Genomic DNA, 23900 nt, shown 5'->3' on the forward strand with positions numbered 1-23900 from the left:
ATCTGTAAAAAAAAAGAAATCTGAGAAAAGTCAACAAAAAAAAAAGATAAAAAAAAATTAAGCCACTAGGTCATGAAATCTGAAAAAATCACAGAATTAACGATAACTTCTAAACTACGAAAAATCGTAGAACATACATGGGGGTGAAATCGATAGGTCTAGTCCTCACCTATCACCTGCCTTCGGCTTGACACCTTACAAGAAACACCCTGTATAAAAATGAAACCCGTTTTCCGTTGTCACGACATAACATGAAAACGGCTTGACCGATTTGGCTGATTTTTTTTTGTAGTTTTCTAATACTCTGTACAAGGTTTTTACGGAAAAAAATATAAAGAAAATCTCTACGCTAAGGCGGTACAAAGTTCGCCGGGTCAGCTAGTTATTGATAAAAATTGTGTATTTGCGTAAAATAAGACACATTAATTGCGTTTAATCGCGGTTGGGGGAGGATGCGCATTCCACGGACCGGCAAATAGCGCGAACGGGTAGTATCTGTGCTTGCCAGCAGGGCGTCAACGAGGCGGCTGTAATGGTAGACTCACGGACAACAACAGGCGATGTATGGCGAGCAGGTTCTGCTTGACGAAGGGCGGCGTGGGGCTGCAGCACGCGCTGACGCCCTGCAGCTCGCGCGGCAGCGACTCCGCCAGCGCCACCAGCATGTGGTTGGGCAGCAGGTACCTGCAGACCACAGCCGTCAACGTACCAGCAGCCGGACAAACCAGAGCGAGTTTGATACCAGTGTTTGTAAGGCCCAGAACACACGGTGAAACGCAATTGCAACGAAACTGCAATTTCTAGTTACTTGAGAGACCACACATGACGCGACCATTTCAAACCGGTTTCAAGCTGGTCGCGTCATGTGTGGTCTCTCAACGGAATCTATGGCAGAAACTTAGATGTAACTCAAAAGTAACTAGAAGTTGCAGTTTCGTTGCAATGAGGGTTTTCGCGAATGAAAGATCCGCTAGATGGCGGGACGTGGATGTGGGGTGTGACTGCTGCGTGATTGGTGGATTTTGACATATCTGTCAATGTCATGTCAAAAATAACCAATCATGCAGCATTTGGACCTCGCGTCTACGTATTGCCATCTGGCGGATTTTTCATTCGCGAAAACCCTCAATGCGTGTCACCGTGTATTATGGGTCTTACTCGTTGGGAAAAAAAATCTCATCCAGTCACATCCTTACTCGTTAAACTGTATTTTCTTACTGTAAGCTTTAGATTATGTACTTGATTTTGCACAGTTTCTTTATAATGAAATCTCTTATATCCTTATATAAAGGTATTTAATATGTGTGATCAGTACTAGTGTGACTGGATGGTAATTTTTTTGCCAATGAGTAACAGTGTTACAACAGGGCAATTCATACAAATACAAAAGATAAAATACACGGAATGACTGTATTCCTGCGTATTCGAAATATGGGTTAATGAAAGTCGCAGCCCCAGACAACGCTTGCTGACACAGCGTCGGGTCTAGTTTCCATCAAGGGGGAGCGGAGTGGAGATGTGTTTTGAATAGACAATCAAATTTTATTATTTCCACATCTCTTCTCAGTTCAGCCCTGATCAGTCGTCGCTGTCAAATTCTATAAAAAAATGAGTACACCCAACACATCTCCTCTCTTCCCCGTATCCTTCACCATGGTAGAAACCGGATCTAACGGGAAACTTCTGGTCAAAACATGAAATAAAATACTTGGTAACATAATGTGTGAACACTCACGTCGTGCTCTCGTCGAGCTCGCGCGCGTGCGCGTCGCGCCACTTGTACAGCAGCTGCAGCGCCGCCATCTGCTGCGAGTTGAACTTCTTGCGCGAGCGCACGTACAGCGCCAGGTGGCTGTCGTCGCGCACCGCCTCCTTGTTGTACGTCTGCGGGCACACAATCAACATCAAAAATATTTATTAACCATTCATGTAAGCCACTATACAAGTCTTTGAACATCCTACCATTACCCTGTCTATATTACTTGAAGCGGCAAAACTAGTTAAACAAAACCCCTATCTTTTCAAAAAAGCCATGACGTTTTCCCACGTAATACTAGGAATTGCAATAGACTAGTCCTTGAGTTCATCCCAAAAAGTACTCGTATCCTAAAAAACTGTTTCTGCATGTGTGTCCAAATCTATAATAAGCTTTCTCAAGATATTAAAGAACTGTCCTTTAATCGGTTTAAGACCACATTGCAAAAATGGCTTGTCGCGCGATTATTCTACTCTCTCCAAGAATTTTTAAGCTATAGGGAATAATCAGCAAAAAGTATCTAATACATATATAAGTAAAATTAATATTTCTACGATATATTTGCATGCTATTGTTGATGGCTGGATAGGTGATCATATTTTTTTATTATCGACCTTCTGTACACCCTATTCAAAGACAAATAAATATTTCTATTTCTATTTCTAAGGGTATTTTTATATGTATCTTAAATTTGTTTATTGGCAATTCGACAAGGTTGTGTCGTATTTTGTTAAATATGGTAATACATTTCCCCAAGAATGAATTACCTATTTTATGCAACTTAAAAGATGGAACAGCAAGACACACACACACGCTCAAGCGGCGTCCGCGCTGCAACTTGCGGCTGACGAATCAACTGCAACTTGAACTTCTCGGCGGGAAAGTGAAGCATCATGTTTGACATTTTTGTATTTTTTAATAAATTGTCAATTATTCAACAGTCAATGAACTGGCATCGAAACTGGTAGGCACAGGAAGTATCACACACTCCAGATTGAAACGACATATGCTGGATTTCTATATTCAATCCTCCAAATTATACGGATTTGGATAGTCAACTGTCAAATTTTAATATGTTTTTGGCTAAAATATCTGTGGTTTTTGATGTTTTTACATTTTTATATTGTTTATAAGACTATTTAAACAATATTAAAGTGTAAATGCATCGAAAATTTTGGAAATATAATCTAAATCTGAATTAAATTTGAAAGTTGTAATCCGGATTTGGACAAGGATTGAATATGGGAAACGGGCGATAGTGTCCCTACACTTACAGTGAGATTTATAGGAATTTCCTTTGCTGACAAGACAAGACACGATCAAGATACCTCATCTAAATGGCTTATTGTGTTAACTAAGATTGCCAAATTGCAGTACTCATAATAAAAAAAATATATATTCAACCAAGATTGGGTGTTGGTAAGTAAAATAAATGAAAAGCAACACCACTTCAAATTCTCTCAAGAAGTTCGCGTAAGCTGCACATTTATAGTGAAATTCGAGGGACATGGTCAAACATACTTTTTGTTAATATCGTAGTTTCGCGTTGGTCAATTATGTTCATAGTGGTCGGTCACTTAAAGCAAAAATGTAGTGTGCTGTGTGTGAGCTTATGTACAGGACTATTCCTACCTCTCGTTCCCAAATTTTTCTTTGTCACGACAAGATCGGATCGGAAACAGATGTATGTTGTATTGAATTGAGCATTGTATTACGTTCATGTTTCCAAAGATCACACTCCCACAAGATATGATGGGCAGACTGCTCATGACTGACTTCATCAGTGGAACACTCGCAAAAAGGAGACTAGAACTAGTTTGAATTCGTGAAGTTTATGTTTAAAGTTGCCATGCCCCGTGAGGAACTGCGACGAGCAATGGTCGATTTCTAACCATCGCCTAGTTAGACGTTCGCGTACATTCGGGAAGAATTTATATAAGTGACGTCCTTTGATTGACGTATTCAATCTTTTTTGACACTCATTAAGTAATTCCTCTTCAACGACTTCTCGGGAATCAAATAATCGGCTTATTTTAGAACGAGCGTGAGCGCACGTAACGTGTGTACAGTGTACTGACCGCGCCGCACAGCTGGCGGGAGGCGTCGAGCACGGCCAGCAGCAGGCGCGGCGAGGCGGCGCGCGCGCGCAGCTCGCGGCGCAGGCGGCGCGCCACGTACAGCAGGTAGTGCGTGTCGCCGCGCGCGTACGCCACCAGCTCCGCCGGCAGCGGCCGGATGCGCCAGTCGGCTAGCTGGAACCTGCCCGCCGAAAAACACAAGTTTAAAATCCATTTTTTTTTATTTGCAGACTATTTTAGGCCAGAATCGACCAAACTTTTATCCGAGAATAACTCACGGTATAACTGACACATTGAAGGTTCGGTCAAACCAACGCGATCACACGCGATCAGCCGGCGAACAGCGATAGCAATCAGACTTAAATGCATTGGTCGCCATCGCTGCACGCTGGCTGATCGCGTGTGATCGCGTTGGTTTGGCTGAACCTTGACAGTATTATTGTATGTGTATTCATAAGACATATTATACTATACTTACTATTACTTTGCACGTATATAAACTGTTGCATCATGTTAAATAAACCAGTATTTATCCATCAATCGTCTTGTTACTATCTCAACCTCATATGGCGACCGTGACAGGACTCCGCGGCCGGTGTTTACAAATTCCTTAATCCATATAAGGACGCGCGCTCCACGATGCATTTACAATATTGCATTCAACCTTTGTACTCGACGAGATTAACAGTTCTACTTGTTTCAATTAATTATCAACATGGGTTCAAGTCAAACTAAAGACGACGTCATTAAAGTCAAAGTCAAAGTCAAAATTTCTTTATTTGTTTGGACTAATAAATAGTTCTTACAAATCGTCATTTTGCTCTTAAGGAGCCTCTACATGTCTCATAATCTTTTTACCCTACCAACGCTTCGAGACCAACATTTGGCAATGCTGAGAAGAAGCGCCGCAACAAACTCAATCACCACACTATCCGCCGTTATCGTAAGATACACAGTAAAACATGCCTTCAGACAACTCTAAAACATTATCCATATAAATTGCCATTCAAATATGTAAACCTTCGCGGCTCCGCGCTAACTGACCACCGACCCTTGTCACAGGATAGTTTTTGTCCCAGTACAAAAATGCACATCTCGCAATCGCAATGCAGTTCTTTTAATAAAGTTGTAAATAAAGGAATGTTGTTAAACCGATTAATTTATAACCGTCTATATAACGACATCGTCATAAATATAATTAGTTAATTAACGACATTTATTATGAACTAGCTGACCCGGCGAACTTTGTTCCGCCTTAATGGCAATAAATAAGCAGACTTTTTTTTTAATTTCGAACGGGATAAAAAGTATCCTATGTCCTTCTCCTGGCTCTAAACTACCTCCCTGACAATTTTCAGCTAAATCGGTTCAGCCGTTCTTGAGTTATAAGTGGAGTAACTAACACGACTTTCTTTTATATACAGTGTGAGTCACGTTAAAGTGTACATATGAAAATAGATGAAACTAGACCTATTTTTATCGACAAAAAAGAGGTCAAAAAATTTTTGAGATTTTTTTTTAATTTTTTATAGAATTTTTTTTCTTCAAATTACTTATTGTAAAGAAAACGTAATAACTTTTAAACTAAGCGGTATANGGAAAAAATTATCAAATAACCAAAAAAACACGAATATTTAAGCGGATTTTTTTCAAAAAGTATAATTTTTTTATTATTTGTTGGCCTTTCTTGTGTATTTTATGTATTTTTTTAGTATTGCCTGTTATTTAGCATTATTACTGTTTTTATTTTATCAAGATATACCGCTTAGTTTAAAAGTTATTATGTTTTCTTTACAATAAGTAATTGGAAGAAAAAAAATTCTATAAAAAATTAAAAAAAAAATCTAAAAAATTTTTTAACCTCTTTTTTGTCGATAAAAATAGGTCTAGTTTCATCTATTTTCATATGTACACTTTAACGTGACTCACACTGTATATAGATTGGGAGAATTGTATTCAAGATATAAAGCATTGTAAGGAACTTAAAATACACCAAACTACAATAAACGCATATTATCTTTGTATTTATGCAATCAACTATTATTTCGAAATATGTTATAGTTGATACCACCAACCAACTGACTTGCTTTTATGAGCCCACAAGCCGATGCCGCGCCGTCAATATTTTTTTAACTAATTCGACAAAACAAGGATGATAATAATGTTGTTTTTTAATAAAATGTAGATAATATAGTAAATGGTATAAAATACCCAATTTAATGTTTGTTTACACATATTTAACACCATAAGAAAGCTTCTCTATCTTCTTTTTCTTATACTCTGGTTACATGCCATAAGCTATACAGTTTTATAGGATAGAGAAGCTATCGTAAGCAAAATTCTTGCTCCGTTTTGGAAAGAAAATTAAAGTTCGCTGCAGCTTCTGCACAGGTTCTGTCGTCTAACCAACTTAAAACATGCAGAGCTAGATCACTTACAATGTCAAATTCGCACTAAGATATAGTGTTCGGATCGCGACATCTAGAGCGTAGCAAAAAAAAATGTCTGTCGACGTAGCAAGAAGAAACACCTAAAATGTACGGATTACGGAAATTTTGTACCTACCTTGCTACTCCAATAACGCATTACTTCTTAATTACCTACAATATAGCTAGATCAAAGCAACGCATTTTTGTAATATCTTTTTTGAAAAAAATATACATGACAAATCACATGTTTAAATAAACAAATAAATTAAAATTGCGACATCTCACTTGTGAATTCGATACCTCAAATTAAACAAAGAGAACTGATAACTGACCACCAACCTTTACAGACCTCCACATCTTAACATCCGAACACGTAAGGCGTCACGTGAAAAGCTAACACCGTACAGAATCTAAAAGAAAATATTAATTTTATATATTGAATTAAAATCGTCGACTTTTAAAACAAAATTTGAAACGAAAACATTAACGAATCACTACAGGACCTGAGATAATCTCTTCCCTACGCGCTCGCACTGACTGGGCCGCTACCCTTCGCGATTTATTCTATGCACTCTTTGTTACTCCCCAAATTGATCATGCGAAATAATACCAAAATGACGGCCATTATTGTTGCAGACTGACCCCTTCGCGACGCAACGGGTTGCGATTCGGAGCCGCCTCTGCTGACCTTGGAAGTTTTATTACTGCAAATCCAGACAAATTGTAGGGAGCACGCCAATCTCGAAACATGTTTGCAAAAACATAACCGAGTAAGTAACAGTAGGGTAGTTCGACACCGATTGAATTCAAGGCACTATTCCCCATGTTCTTATTCCTAGGAGTATTGGTAACAGCTCATGAAAACTGTGTATTATAATTTGAATGGTGTTGTCAACAATCTCAATTCTCAGTTTTGTTATGGATTCAAACTGTGGTCAGTTCAGTCTGCACATATTAGATGTACTTAAATTTGGCTATTCTTACCGTTAGATAATTCCTGGCAATAAGTGGTGACTGAGTTTGTTCCGGCGTTTCTTCTCAGCACTTGCCATATGTTTGTCTCGAAGCGCTGGTAGGGCCCAAAAGATAAGGAGACGTCATGTAAAGTGCCCTATAAGGGCTACCTTTTTTATATTTGACGTTCATAGGTGCCACTTGTGGTCTAAACTGAATATTTTTTTTTTATTTGGTGTGTTATCTTACTGATTTTTTTTTGTGTGTCTTTATATAGATTCACCATTTGTAAAAAGCATAACTGTTTCTTCAAGGATGAACATTTACTTAAGTTTTTACAAAGGCTGCTTTATCAGTTTATCACCAAGGAAGTGCAAAGCTGCATTGCGAGGTGTGCGTTTTCAAGCACCAATGGAACCACTCTATTTTTGCCTATTACACATACGAGTATTTATTATTTAGGTCCAGCGCTGCTCTAGTGGAACGGCTTAGCGACTTTTTTGTGCATGTCAAAAATGATAAGCACGATAATGATGACAGGCGATGACGTTAGCGAGGGATGCGTGCGAGGGGCGTGTTACCTAGCAACAGACTAATTAATTGCTTAATTGAAAATAGCCCCCTACGCATGTTACGGCTCAGCTTGCTAATACATACTACCTGGTGAAAAGAGATTCGCTACGCTTCCTCGCACCGCTCATTTTAGCAACTCTTAGGGAGAAGCAGTGTTAAGAATCCCCGCAGACAATAGACTTTTGTCGGCCGATAATATAATAAGTGACTACATTGCACATTGCATCGATTTTGTGCCAATTCATCATGCAAATTAGAAGCTGGCCTAACTACCGGCTGACATAGTGTGCTGTCTGTCAATGTTCGAATTAATCGAGTAATTTAGTCGAGTGGCGAATAACAACTGTCTACAGTATTTTTGCGCACGGGTTATGCATAGCTTATTTTTATTGCTTTATAACCTAGAAACAAGAATAACCACAAAAAATTGTTCTGAATTTGCTTTTATGTGTAAAAAATAGAAAAATTCATATCAATGAATGTATGAAACATGAACATAGAGATGATTTAATTTGTTGCCAAATATTTTTCTTTCTTTCTTCTTTCATTCTTTCTAATTATTAAAACATAACAAACATCCATTTAAGATTCATTCTCACAAGAGAAAAATTAAAATAGAGTCCAAATATTTATTAAAAATGAAAAGTTCTAATTTCCTGTCATGTTCCATAGAAGATTTTTTTCATAAAAATCTAACCCTATCATGCTTTCAGTATACTGGCCTTGGTAACGTCGTTTCTCAAATTCCACTATATTTTAATGAAAGCGTGCCCCTTGTTCTTGCGAATAAGCCCCCATAATTATTTATAAATATATCCCAATGAGAATGTGACGTGCATCTTGAGAGACATTCTACTATGAAGATGGAAAATTCAAATCGCTATAACTTCTTAAAAAGCAAATATTTTCGATTTGTAATCGCACTTTTTTATATACATTTGCTTATATAATCAGAATATAATAAGTAAAATCCATGCGCAAAAAAAAAATTTTTTTTGTGGACCGGTGTAATTTAGTAGCTAAACAGTCAGTAGCGAAGTTCAGTTACTAAGGCTGCGTTTCCACCAGAGATGTGCGAGGATGCGTAACGAAGGATGCGTTTTTAAAGAACCAACAGAATCGCCTCTGTTACCGTCGGTAAATAAAGCGATTCTGCTGGTTCTTTACAAACACATTCCTCGGTACGAATCCTCGCACATCTCTGCTGGAAACTCAGCCTAAAGGCTCATTACTTGACTAGTGCGAACAAGGCTTGACCCGCCCGCATGTAGTGCGAGTAGTGTGGTGGACTGGTGGTGCACTCACTTCTTGTCGGCGGACACGTTGCAGTAGTGCGCCAGCAGCCCCTTGAGCGACAGCAGCGGCAGGCCGAGCGCGGCGTGTGGAGCATGTGGTGTGCTGGTGTGGTGGTGTGGTGTGCACTCACTTCTTGTCGGCGGACACGTTGCAGTAGTGCGCCAGCAGCCCCTTGAGCGACAGCAGCGGCAGGCCGAGCGCGGCGTGTGGAGCATGTGGTGTGCTGGTGTGGTGGTGTGGTGTGCACTCACTTCTTGTCGGCGGACACGTTGCAGTAGTGCGCCAGCAGCCCCTTGAGCGACAGCAGCGGCAGGCCGAGCGCGGCGTGTGGAGCATGTGGTGTGCTGGTGTGGTGGTGTGGTGTGCACTCACTTCTTGTCGGCGGACACGTTGCAGTAGTGCGCCAGCAGCCCCTTGAGCGACAGCAGCGGCAGGCCGAGCGCGGCGTGTGGAGCATGTGGTGTGCTGGTGTGGTGGTGTGGTGTGCACTCACTTCTTGTCGGCGGACACGTTGCAGTAGTGCGCCAGCAGCCCCTTGAGCGACAGCAGCGGCAGGCCGAGCGCGGCGTGTGGAGCATGTGGTGTGCTGGTGTGGTGGTGTGGTGTGCACTCACTTCTTGTCGGCGGACACGTTGCAGTAGTGCGCCAGCAGCCCCTTGAGCGACAGCAGCGGCAGGCCGAGCGCGGCGTGTGGAGCATGTGGTGTGCTGGTGTGGTGGTGTGGTGTGCACTCACTTCTTGTCGGCGGACACGTTGCAGTAGTGCGCCAGCAGCCCCTTGAGCGACAGCAGCGGCAGGCCGAGCGCGGCGTGTGGAGCATGTGGTGTGCTGGTGTGGTGGTGTGGTGTGCACTCACTTCTTGTCGGCGGACACGTTGCAGTAGTGCGCCAGCAGCCCCTTGAGCGACAGCAGCGGCAGGCCGAGCGCGGCGTGTGGAGCATGTGGTGTGCTGGTGTGGTGGTGTGGTGTGCACTCACTTCTTGTCGGCGGACACGTTGCAGTAGTGCGCCAGCAGCCCCTTGAGCGACAGCAGCGGCAGGCCGAGCGCGGCGTGTGGAGCATGTGGTGTGCTGGTGTGGTGGTGTGGTGTGCACTCACTTCTTGTCGGCGGACACGTTGCAGTAGTGCGCCAGCAGCCCCTTGAGCGACAGCAGCGGCAGGCCGAGCGCGCGCGCGGCGCGGTGCGTGTCGAACAGCCCCACCACGTACACGCCGAAGTCGCGCTGCAGCCACAGCACGTCGCTCTCCGCGCCGTGGAACACCTGCAAGAACAGTTCCTAGCGTTAAGAGTCACATCTCAAACTAAATTTTAAAAGAGGAGTTGCAAAAATGCCCCTTGCTGAATGCCTCCGACTGCAACGAAAAGTATCTCAAAAATAGCTGAAAATTATTATGAAATAATGATATACTTTCGGTGATCATCCTTACTGGCTAACTGTCGTAAATACCTGAATCGTTATTTGGAATTTGTTATGGATATAAAAATTGTGTTGTTTATCTTTCTTTTGAGACGTTTTACTCAGCTGTCGGACGTGGGGTACTTTTCTATAGAAGTTGCAACTTCTCCTTTGTCTCTTATTCGATACTAAAAAAACTTGAACAATATCGAATTGTCGCCTTTTGCTTTCAGCACGTCATCAAGCAGTTATACAATCATGTCCACGCGTCACAACGGATCTTCACAATGCATGCCACTGTCAGTATCAACAACAATCAATCAACTAATTGGCACAGGGGGCATTTTCATCATTTCGCCCCTCACCGATTCGCAATTATAGCCCGACCAGGAACATAAAAACCCTCGCCATGTTGCGGAAAACTAATGGTACTAATTTCTTTTAATGGCAACAGTAACTGAAAACTTCATTGACATGTCACCTCGCATGTCAGTCTATTGCTGTCAAAGTGTAAACAAACTTTATTTTAAATGTGCGCAATTGATTTTGTGAATTAAATTGCTAAAATCTTTTTATAGTCGTGAAAGAAAAGTGGTTCACAATGTGTTAAAGTATTTGTCGAAGAGAAATACTAAGGGTTCGGACAATATTTTCATTGAATAATGTTTCCGACAAAGGTTGTCAAATTGACTGACATGTTTATCGAAGACACTGAGAGGTAAATAAGTAGTTAATATTATTCATGATAATTCATGCTAAATCATGTATTTCCTCCGCCATTTTCCGCAGTTTGGCACCTCACGTCACATCATTTTACCGAAGTCAGCCCTATAGCTTCGGCGCAGTGCCGATCACTGACGTTTGTCAACAAAATGGTGCTTGACTCTTGAGACAGGCTAAATTACACCATATTGTTAATGACATTGAGCATACATTTTTTTAAATACCTTCGCTTAGTAAAACTTCTGTACGTAGTACTTAATTATTATTCTGTGATAGGAGTTCGAAATTAAGGTTCGACTTCCCTCCATTGCAAAGCGGACAAAGGTTTGAAACCTTTAAGAAAAGATATCTGTTAGTGTGCCTGACCTTGAGCTTGGTGGGGTCCGTGAAGATGACGTTGAGCTTGTGCACGTGCTCGCGCGCCGCCAGCGCGTCCACGATGAAGTCGCCGCCCTCGTCCGTCGAGATCTGGATGAGGCACGTGATTCCTGCGGGAAACGCTCCGTCAATACATTGTCACTTGTGTTACTGCTTCACTTCTACTACTTCAGTCGTTCGTATCAGCCAAATGACGTCCACTGCTGGACAAAGGCTTCCCCCAAGAATTTTCATGACGACCGGTCCTGTGGTGCCCGTCACTACTACTACTTTAGTAAGGTATATTTTGCTTACTATTTAGCAAATCAGCTTTATAACAGTGCTTTGTGAAACAATAAAGACATCACTCACTACAACAAGCGAGTCTAATCCGATGTGTCTCTAAGGCCTAGAACAGACGGTGAAACGCAACTGCAACGAAACTGCAACTGCTAGTTACTTTTGAATTGCATCTAAGTGTCTGCCATAGCCTCCGTTGAGAGACCACACATGACGCGACCAGTTGAAACTTTCAGTTTCATTCATCAGAATCATCACAAAGTTGCAGTTTCGTTGCAGTTGCGTTTCACCGTCTGTTCTGGGCCTAACTAATAAGTATTTGTGGCCCCGACAGTAGAGAATAGAGGGAAGATGGTAATGGGAGGCACATCAGGAGTATGGATGTTCATAAAGTAAGCATGTGTAGTTGATAACAATAGTTCTATATTTGGACACCAGAGCTTACTTAATTGGACACTAGAGAAGCCATATCATCTTGAGATAAACTTTACATAAACAGGTGTTCTTTGACCTTAAGGGACAATCGCAGTTTCAATTGACTACTATCAGTCATCGTCGAACGTGACGCCGCGCCAGCCAGCCGTAGGTGGCGCTGCTGTCTGAGGCTGCAGGCACGTACTGCTAGCGCGGTCACGTTCTAAATACAGCACGTATTATTTGCTTTGCGCGATATTGCTTTGTTTAAAGCATAATAACTAATTTCCAAATGTTGTATACTTGATTTTGAAGATGCCAAAAAACTAGACTAAGTATAAAGCAAACGATCGAAATACGACCAATAGTAACGTATAAAATATAACGATAATTTCATTGATGTTTCGGCTCAGAATTTTTAAACAAGAGTAACTCAATGGCTAAGATAGCTCCATTATTTATAAAACAAACAGAAAAAAAGGTCAGAATTTGAGTAATATTTTAATACACCACAGTTGAAAACTAATAATCATAAACAGTATTCATTCACAAATACACTGTTATTTTTATTTTTATCTGGAGTTCGAGGGTTGTTTGTCAACATTTTTTGGAAATGATTACTTCCCTAGCATCCCGCAGACTATAGATACGGTCGTTCAAATAAACAGGGACTGATAGCGGCCCGCAGAAGAAAGCGAATCCGCGGCCTCGCGATAAGATAACGCGGCATTGGCGCGCGCCGCATACTAACAGCCTTCTTATGTTTCAAGGAGCATCGCATACATCAACCTATACTTTTCCTAATTTCGACGCTTCATTGCAATCGAAGGTAGCAATGTTTTATACAGTATAGTGTTGGTACAAGGTCTTGTTTCGACTTACTAGTGTAATCCAGTATATTGTAATGTTTAAAAAGAAATTGTAATATGCATGTTATTGAAAGTAGGTCACGTTTGTCGTTCATTATCAAAGTCTTATGTCTTTTCGCTAAAGGAGGCCGACCAACGGACGCGTGTGTTCCGATGGGAAGCGTTCACCGCCATAATTTTATGGACATCACACGATCCTCGTTTTGCCTCGATAATAATATATATTCGTTATCCCAGTAAATGAAAAGATAATATCAGATTTCCAATAGCAACAGACGGCAGTTGGTCGACTGTCAGCTTAAAAAGTAGTCTATAGAATGTTTTATAAACGGTACTGTTGATTTGTTCCCCTTTTTACATCTTATTTAAGATAGAGAACAACAATAGGCCGAACGAGTTAAGTTCTGATATGAACATGTGCCTAAAGAAACGGTCTTTGTGCGGCCTCCCCTCGGCGCCGGCTGCGGACGCAGCCAGCTCGCTGCAGACTCGCCGCGCGGACATGCTTGCAATGAGGGCTATCGTTTTAGCGCTCACCAGTTAGCGCCACTGTAGAGTAAGGTCCTGTCACTTGCTATTAGCGAAGACAGTGGTACCAACTGGTGAGCGCTAAAGTGGTAGGAGGACTATCGCATTTGCACTCATCAAGATGGCGCCTCTGTAGAGTAAGGTCCTGTCAATCGCCAGGGGTGCCAACTGTTAAGTATAAAAACGATATTCCGCAACCGGTTCGAATGAGCCCTCATTCGAACCGGTTGCGGATTATGTTATCAAATTGCAGTGCTATAAAATATTAAAATTATTTTCATATACATATTATTATGTCATGTCGTTAAATTATTTCAATACAAATCTCTCATTCCACTACGCTGCCAGTGCGGGAAACTGATAGCGGCGATGTGCGTGTTAATTAGTCTCGAGGCAAGGTTTTTTTTTTTGCAAATTTTAAATGCAATTTTAAAACATTTATTAATAACTACAAGAACATTACATTCGAAAATATAAAATTACCGACTATTTATGAATTCTGCAAAATTTCTAATTAGACGTAAGTATTAGTTTTGATTTCATGTATGTAAGACCGATTATTTCCTGAACGAACAAAAAACAGACATCTTATGTACTTCTTATACAATTTAATGTGCTAATTAAAAATGTGGCTTTCGTTCGATTGAATCGAATCAAAATTTAATCATGTACAGAACAAAAACGATATTGTTATTCAGTAAACTTTACACAAAACGTTGTCACAAATAATTTGTTCTAATAAGGCTAGTACTGTATAAAGAGACTATGGACAACATCGAAGTGTCCCCGGTATGGATAATTTAGCTATTTGATGTTTCAGAGTGGTTTGACCTTATTTATAACAAATGCTGAGCCACACAGGGTTGTTGGATGTTTCTTTATTTTGAAGGTCACATCGAAGTGACTGACTGAACGAACAGCTTCATGAAACTAAAGCTGAAAGCCGAATGAGACTAAGCGTTCAGTTTAATACGAAGCCGCACAGAGCCTTGAAAAAGAAGCTGACAATAGTGACTGAGTTTCTTGCGTTGTTTTTTCTCAGCACTGGCCCATTTGTCGTCCCGAAATCGTTAGGGCTAGAGTAATACTGGGACGACCTAGGAATACCAGAATATGTATGAATTCTTGTAAAACTGCATTAATGAGCAAAAGTGTACTTGTAATGGCTCCAAAAATATTCAATAAGCTCCCTGAACCATTAAAACACTGTAACGTAGATAAATTGAAATTGATATTATCAAAATTATTAATTGACAAATGTTATTATAATGTAAATGACTACCTTGGAGATAAAGACTTATGTAATTTAAAATATTAAAAATTTTGACATTTATTAAATTTTATTTTTGACATTTATTAAATTAAATTTTTGACATTTATTAAATTTTATTTTGACATTTGTTAAATTTTTATTTTTGACATTTATTAAATTTTATTTTGACATATTTAATATTGTAATTTATAAAGAAAATAATTGTGCAGATTTAATTAATATTTCATTTCAATCGTTTTTATAAACAATATAATATTTTCTGTATGACTAACTTATCAATAATATATTAATCATTGACTAACAAAATTGTATCATTAATATTGTATTATAAAAATTGTACTACCTATCATTTCATCAATTAATATTCTGTATCTTTCAATTATTGTATGCCCATGCGGCGGAACACAGCTGATCTATTACAAACATTTTATGACCTGACTTATGTATTTACCTGTGATTTCACAATAAAAAACAATTTGAATTTGAATTTTTTGAATTTGACGTGTAAAAGTGTGTTTATAAGCCTACTTGCAAAATTAATGAATTTAAATTAGACAGACGAGGCTAAACAAAATGTCTTGAGTGCGCGCGACAAACCCTCCATCAATACCAAGCTCGGCTGGAGCGAGGTTTGGCTGCTCGCTTAGGATGACAAAGACATTTATTTGGAAAGAATAGGTTGTTACAGATAGTGTTGTAAATGCTCTAAGCAGGAAGTGGTCAGCCATTCCTTAAGCTTTCTGGTCATTTCTTTTACAGGACCTTTTTTTAATCCTTTCAGGATGTGCGGGCAGGCGGGCTTAACTTGGTAGGCGCGGTAGGAGTGGTGGACTCATCTTGGTAGGAGCGGTAGGAGTGGTGGTCTCACCTTGGTAGGAGCGGTAGGAGTGGTGGACTCACCTTGGTAGGAGCGGTAGGAGTGCTGGACTCACCTAGGTAGGAGCGGTAGGAGTGGTGGACTCACCTTGGTAGGAGCGGTAGGAGTGGTGGACTCACCTTGGTAGGAGCGGTAGGAGTGCTGGACTCACCTAGGTAGGAGCGGTAGGAGTGGTGGACTCACCTTGGTAGGAGCGGTAGGAGTGGTGGACTCACCTTGGTAGGAGCGGTAGGAGTGGTGGACTCACCTTGGTAGGAGCGGTAGGAGTGGTGGACTCACCTTGGTAGGAGCGGTAGGAGTGGTGGACTCACCTTGGTAGGAGCGGTAGGAGTGGTGGACTCACCTTGGTAGGAGCGGTAGGAGTGGTGGACTCACCTTGGTAGGAGCGGTAGGAGTGGTGGACTCACCTTGGTAGGAGCGGTAGGAGTGGTGGACTCACCTTGGTAGGAGCGGTAGGAGTGGTGGACTCACCTTGGTAGGAGCGGTAGGAGTGGTGGACTCACCTTGGTAGGAGCGGTAGGAGTGGTGGACTCACCTTGGTAGGAGCGGTAGGAGTGGTGGACTCACCTTGGTAGGAGCGGTAGGAGTGGTGGACTCACCTTGGTAGGAGCGGTAGGAGTGGTGGACTCACCTTGGTAGGAGCGGTAGGAGTGGTGGACTCACCTTGGTAGGAGCGGTAGGAGTGGTGGACTCACCTTGGTAGGAGCGGTAGGAGTGGTGGACTCACCTTGGTAGGAGCGGTAGGAGTGGTGGACTCACCTTGGTAGGAGCGGTAGGAGTGGTGGACTCACCTTGGTAGGAGCGGTAGGAGTGGTGGACTCACCTTGGTAGGAGCGGTAGGAGTGGTGGACTCACCTTGGTAGGAGCGGTAGGAGTGGTGGACTCACCTTGGTAGGAGCGGTAGGAGTGGTGGACTCACCTTGGTAGGAGCGGTAGGAGTGGTGGACTCACCTTGGTAGGAGCGGTAGGAGTGGTGGACTCACCTTGGTAGGAGCGGTAGGAGTGGTGGACTCACCTTGGTAGGAGCGGTAGGAGTGGTGGACTCACCTTGGTAGGAGCGGTAGGAGTGGTGGACTCACCTTGGTACGAGCGGTATGAGTGGTGGACTCACCTTGGTAGGAGCGGTAGGAGTGGTGGACTCACCTTGGTACGAGCGGTAGGAGTGGTGCTCCAGGTCGACGGCCAGCTCGCGCACGGAGCCCAGGTGCGCGACGAGCCGGTCCAGCTGCTCGGCGGTCTCCACGAGCGTCAGCCGCGTGTCCTCGGGCGGCGGAGGGAACGCGGGAGCCTCGGGCTCCGGCTCCAGCAGCCAGCTCGGCGGCTGGTACAGCTCCAGCTCCACTTTGTACGGGTGCTCGTATCTAAACACAAACGCAAAATACATTTAATATTATACAATACGGCGACCAGCACGATTAATGTCGGCTGCACCACTACTTCCTACTAATATTACAAATGCGAAAGTTTGTGTGGATGTCTGGACATTTGTGCTCTTTCACGCCAAAGCTACTCAAAAGATTATTATTTATTGTCTATACATGAAAATAATTATAGGCTATATTTTAAAAAGCAAGTAATACAATACGGTGACACCACGATTCACGTCGTCTATCTACACTACAAATTGTTTGTTACATCTAAATTAATCATGGGCGTATTGGTACCCATAAGATAGCCCCTGCATCGTAGCTGGATAAGTATGAAAAATTGATAAATGATCAATTGAATGTAAGTAAGAGACCTAATTATTGTTAATGCTTTATCTACATTTAACCTTGATGTGTGAATTTTACCTAATGTCCTCAAGCAAGAAAAACAAGCATTGAGCAATGCCTTTATGTCACTTTAGTATTCTTACTTCGTAATTACATATTAGTATTTTTCCCTTTTTCGCTCATTACATAAAAAATACAAGTAAGTTTTTATAGTTAGCGACGAAATGAACGGAACAAAATAGAATACGTAAAGCTTCAAAGGTATGAGGATATTATTTGCATATCCCTGTGTTTATAAACGAGCGGCTGTGTGTCGCGGAGCAGTCTAGTTGTAAACACTTCAATATAACGAGGCGCGCTCCGCTTGACCCCGCGCAGACACAAGCCGCGCCAGCTGCAAACAACGCGGCCCTTTAGTGCCAGCCCTCGTCCTTGACCAGGATTATCTCTGGACACCCCTTTAATCAACTCTTTACAACTTTATTAAATCTATATTCTATACTCGTATAACTTTTTTTATTATGTAGACTTCGCGATCTTTTTTAGGGTATTTAGGGTATGCCATTGCCAGCTTTGGTTGTGTGAAATTCAGTTTGTCACAGAAGGACTTACTTGACACGATATCAAGAGGGATGTTTCCTGTGTGAAAAAGCAAGTTTAAATTAGTCCGTCAAAATGTCATCAAAAAATACTCGAAACGTATTTTTCACTTATTCAAACTACTGAAAATTGAAAGAGATAAACCGTGCCAAAGTTCAAAATGACCGATGACCGATGAGGCCCGTGACGTCAAGAAATGCTTAAAAGTATATCACTTTGTGACGTCACACGGAACATCAACGCATCATAACTTCGTAATTACTTGTTTGATTAACAAGTAAAATATATGTGTTAAATATTATTTGAAGCTATAATTGACGGACTAAAAGTATTTTTTTAAAACTAGCCTATTAATTGTCATCCAAAAAATTAAGTAAGGATAAAATGGCAAAGGTCCAGATTGGTTTAACTTGGTTTATAAATGGTAGCGACGGTAACCGTACGCAAACTTACTTAGATAAGTATTATAATATTAATTAATTAAGGGCCAGATCGGTAAATTCTGACCGCGCGCTTACAGGCGAGTTGAATGCATAGTACTTCGTCCATCAATGTCCTTCTACTATTAAATATGAATACTAAAAAATGCTATATTTTATTGATTCATCTAGGAGGCAATTTGGCAACTTATAATTTTATTTCTTCAAAGCCAGCAACTTTTAAAATAGTTGTATTTTAATTGAATTGAACAATGAGCTATGTAAAAAAAACTAATTATTATCTGATAGCACGACCGACTAATCTAGGGCTAAGAAGGCGCGAGTCTCGCAGAAAATACGAAGCAGTTTGCGAACAATTCGATTGTTGACGACCCAAATGTATGTTTCTCGATATGTGTCCATTCAATCTAAATGATTAGCATCGACAACGCATTTCAGCGTCAAGTCAATGTAAATGATTGGACGCATCTCAGCATCAATAAAACCTTAGTTCTGAAATGAATTTAGACTTTGTGCGCAGTGCTCGCTCCGCTTCAATCTGGGCCGTTAATTAGTTTAGATTGGCGCAGTCCGTCCGTCCGCGTCACCGCGCCAATTGCCTGGGAGACGGATCAATTCCCTAAGAGGGGACTACATTGCCGCACTGCACTACTTTGTAGTCACATACGCTTAATCAAGAACATACTATGCTGCATGAAGTTGTTAACAATGTACTGTCTTCATTCTCAATGTCGCTTATTAGCATATCAATCGTGAACGACAAGCGATATAAAGGACACTGAATATAATTCCTCTTTTATAGTACGCTTAACCCCTGTCGAAGTATTATGTGTAAGTAGGTTTTGATTGACAAAGTATTTTCCTTTATTGCCTCAGTAACAAATGGTTCTCATTGACACAAAGCCGTGAAGTAGAGAGGTTGAAAGCGAAGAACTCACCCGACGGCTTCTCCGTTCTCGTTGTAGAGGATGTTGAGCGCCAGCGGCTTGATGTTGTTGGGCTTGTCGGAGATCTTGGGCACCCACAGGCTGTCGGAGTTGTCCACCGGCTCTTTGAACAGCAGCTGCGGCCGCGGGATGTTCTTGGCGCCGATGAACATGGTCGATCCCACCTGCCAACACTCGAGCAATGAGTTCCTGCATCAACTTCAGTGGCCTTTGATTTCTTAGACACGTCATATACAAAGTTTCGTGACATCGTGAGCACATCGAGTTGGCAAAACCTTAACGGCATTTGCAGTATTTTTATTTTTCACCTAAGATGATATTTGTGACGTTTCGAGTTTAATAATTATAGATTTTGACCTATTGGAAATATTATCGATTTCGAAAAGATGATGATGATTTGAGTCAATAGAGACAAACGGGCATGACGAAACTATAAAGGATTCCTTCGGAACCTATGCCTATTTACCACATTTTACCACATAAATTACCACATAAATTTTACCACATAAATTATCACATTTATACCTACGGTATAAATGTGATAATTTATGTGGTAAAATAAAATTTAAAAAATCTAACTACATAATAATTATTGTTTCTATTATTCGTCTGTTTCAGATGAAAATGTACTCCCATCAGTACTCGAATAAGAAGAATACAGTAGTTGTACTCGAATAAGAGTTCTTTTTACTATATTTTACTTTAAAATGAGTATTTCTCAAAAAAAATGTACATTTTGAAAAAAAAAAGTGTGCTTTGAAACAGTTGAAAAGTTTTATATTTATAAATCATCACACAAAAAAAACACACACACAATTTTGAAGGATGAATATTAATCTTTAAGATAACGAAGAATTATACCTGTAATCCTACTTATTACCAAATANATTGTATAGTAACTTTTTGTTTAAGAAAGAAAATACTACAGTAAAAGAATATTAGTAATTTTTATTGAACACATTACTAATAGTCCTGTTAACCACTCGTACTCAGAAAAATAAGCTTGTGTTACGAATGGGTTCACCACATCACGAATTCACGATAGTCCAGCGGCGGGGTTCGAACCCGCGCTCCTTGGATCACGAGTCGGCCAGTTCAACACCTGCGCCGTAGGGCTATTGTCGCTTCAAATGTACCGTGACGAATTGGTTGGTTTTGGTCCTAATATGCATTATGCATCGAACATTGATGAAACAAAAACGCGGCTAGGCAGTTTGATATTTTCAAGCATAAGATACAATCGGTACTGACGAGTGAAATGGTGAAACTTGTTTCTATGACGTGGCGGCTGGTGGGTCACGGTCGACCCAGCGCGCGCGTATTCGCGTGTGGTGTGAAGGTGGTGGTGGTATAGTGGTGCTGCAGGAAGCCTGTAGCGGTCTCGAAAGGCTGCTTGCTTTGTGGGGGGATCTAGGATGGTTGGAGTAGGCTAACTGCGATGTCGATTGCCCTTCAAAGCTTACTGACTATGGTGTAAAGTCTGTTCGTCGAGAGTTGATAAAAAAAATTAAATGTCAGAGGTTCTAAACTCATTATAAATTGCGGCCCGCTAATATTTTTGTCGATATAAATAAAAGTATTTCATTATTATCAAGTGGCTTATAGTGTATCCCAATGTTGGGCAAAGCCCTACCCACTGTCATACCATTCATTTCGGTCTTATGTAAAATAAATCTATTCCGTTTCACACATTGCGGCCCGCCGACCGGGGCGCTTGACGACAGCTGCATGGCTCGTACCATGGTACTCAGTGCGCGTTGTGTCAAACGACGCCCGCCATACAGAATGCGATAATTAAGCGACAGTCGCTATTGCAAGACATTTAATAATATTTATCAGCTCTCGGCGAACAGACTTTAGTGTTGTGGTAGTGTAGTATGGTGGTGGTGGTGGTACCTCGATCTTGGCGATGACGGGCGCGGGCGGGCGCGCCAGGCCGCCCAGGAAGGCGGCGCTGGGCCGGAGCGCGCCGCTCAGCATGTCCACGTGCAGGTTGACGCGGTCGAGCATGCTGTCGTTGGCGTCCACCACCTTCTCCGTGTTGTATTCGTTGTCATTTCTGCCACAGAAGCGCCGCCGTGTTACCAACCCTTCGTACTTCACACTTCCATATCTCAATACTACTATTTTTAACTTTAAGTACTATTAGGCAGCCGATTATATGATTAAATCAAAAAATAAAGATACAAAATTAAAAATTAAAAGCAATGAAAATGGTAGATGAGTATCAAATTATGGATGACTATCTCTGAACTAAAATTCCAATTTTATTTACCTACATAAAAACTGAGATATTGTACAACTTACACTTAAAAGCACTTATATACATGTGAAAAAGAATAAAGAACTATCAAATAGTATGTTATTAATTAGATGACTCAGAACAAAAAATAATGTTATAAATGTGTGAAATAAATCAGAAAATAAAAGAAGCTATTGAACAAAGTAACTAGAAGTTTAAAAATAAATACTTCAACTCAGTATCACTAGAATCATAATTTTCTATTCAATACACTAGTATAGCATAGCATATTAATAGGAAATAAATTCGCACTGCTGAACAAATAATAAAACTTAGTTTTAGTATCTTTGTGATCCAGGAAAGTGTTTAGAAAGTCTTATGGTTATATGATAACAAAGCCTTGAAGGTTGACCAGTACATAGGACAATATTTAGTTAAATGAATATCTATGACATGGTTGGCCAGCTTGAAGGATAAATACAGTTGCACCCAAGCAGACTATGATAATAATGATTCGCAGAAGCAGAAATATACTTAGAGTGAGTTCTCTAACACTGTCAAAGCATACACAGCCAGGTCTAGAAATTACTGCTAGCTTAAATATAATCAGAAAACAATAATAGCAGTACTTACAGTTTCAACTTCACAGCTGGTAACTCTGTTACAAGTATTTGGTTTGATTGTACAACAACATTTTCACTTAATTGGCATGTGACAACGTTAAAATCTGTAAAAGTCTTGAATATGTCGTAGGAGGCACCCACTGGCATCTGGTTTGTTGATCTTATCGTTCTATGTACAGTTGTGTAGCCACCCTGGAGGCAAACATAAGTCTACATCATTATGGCATCCATCGCTGCCACTGAGGCTAGATACAGTAGTGTTTGGACTTTGGAAGCATATTTTCTGTATTTATTAATAACACTTACATGTGCTTCATCCAAATTACATACTTGTGACTCATTACAACATAGAATGTCTCCAATACTAATGCAATAACTAATGCTGAAATAAGACACCTTGACCAATCTCCTTATTTTGTTAAATCAGCAGTGGTTAAACCTTTTTCTAGAGAATGATAACAATGTGAACTTGCAAAACATTGCAACAGTAGCCAAAAGCAGCCCAAGTAGTGATAATCAAGGTGGCTATTGTTTAGACAGGTTGCGAATGGAGGTCAGCTATTGAGAGCTTCACTAATTGAATATTGGCTCAATTATTCTCTTGATTTGCTCAACAAAAACTAGAGAACTACTAAACTTCATATTATTCTGTAGACATGTAAGTTGCACCTACATCTACATGTGATTAAGGACCAAGTAAATCAGTGGTTACCTATAGTCATATTATCAGCAGCATACAATATCAGCAGACTACAGAACCTGACTGCAACCGAAGAATGGAAAGGAAGCTCGTATTATACTGTAATCAACTTCTTTTGTGAGCATATTCATGTGGAATACTATGCAGAGTCTAAGAAAGGATCGTCGACAATTTGTTCAATAAGAATGCATTGAGTCTCAACAAATAATGGCAGTGCAGGGGGTCAGTGCACCTCCCAGGGGCCGGCAGGTGCCAGACGGCTCGCCCCCTTTGTCCTGGATGCAGCACATAGCTATAGCTAGAGCACACTGTGCGCCCCTCTGCGATTCGTTCTTATCGAAGGGTACGCTCGAAGCAGCTCCCCTCATAGACTCCGCTGCACTATTTATGTACAATCAATCGCTCTCAATTGAATAATTTATTTATTCGTAAAGGAAATGACAAATCCTAACAGTAAAAACACATGCTGATTGTTGTCATTGGGGAGATAAGTCGAAAATAGAGCAGCGAACTACGCACCTGTGTTACTGTTGTCAAATGTGGGTAAAATTCTGGGGCCTCTGGGTTTAGCACGGAATTCATTTTGCAATCGATAAACTAAAACAGTAAATTATTAAAATAAATCGGACTAAACCTAATTTATCGAGTGCAAGCTGTGAAGAGTGAATGAAAAAACTAAAAATCTGTGAATGGATGACACTGCGATCGTTCAATGTTCAATCTGGTTCAATCAATGTCATGGTTTGTCGATGGTTTTGGGGCTGCCATTCTACATTTATCAAAACTACCAGAACGAATATGCTGGCAAA

At 40.9% G+C, this 23900-nt stretch overlaps 1 protein-coding gene across 1 annotated transcript; it reads right to left on the bottom strand.

The window, feature by feature from the left end:
- Positions 1 to 515: 515 nt before the first annotated feature.
- Rrp6 (exosome component Rrp6) lies at positions 516 to 23800 on the bottom strand. Its single transcript, XM_028314585.1, has 10 exons — positions 23611 to 23800; positions 22402 to 22583; positions 21423 to 21585; positions 19518 to 19690; positions 16968 to 17185; positions 11573 to 11694; positions 10185 to 10348; positions 3835 to 4015; positions 1736 to 1884; positions 516 to 684 (listed from the first exon to the last, which is right to left on the bottom strand). Exons 1-10 carry the CDS (start codon positions 23671 to 23673, stop codon positions 516 to 518), a joined length of 1584 nt encoding a protein of 527 aa, XP_028170386.1. The 5' UTR covers positions 23674 to 23800.
- Positions 23801 to 23900: the final 100 nt, after the last annotated feature.

This window comes from Ostrinia furnacalis, unplaced genomic scaffold (assembly GCF_004193835.3).
Source record: "Ostrinia furnacalis isolate ACB-3 unplaced genomic scaffold, ASM419383v2 OfSCF4804, whole genome shotgun sequence".
Lineage (NCBI taxonomy): Eukaryota > Metazoa > Arthropoda > Insecta > Lepidoptera > Crambidae > Ostrinia > Ostrinia furnacalis.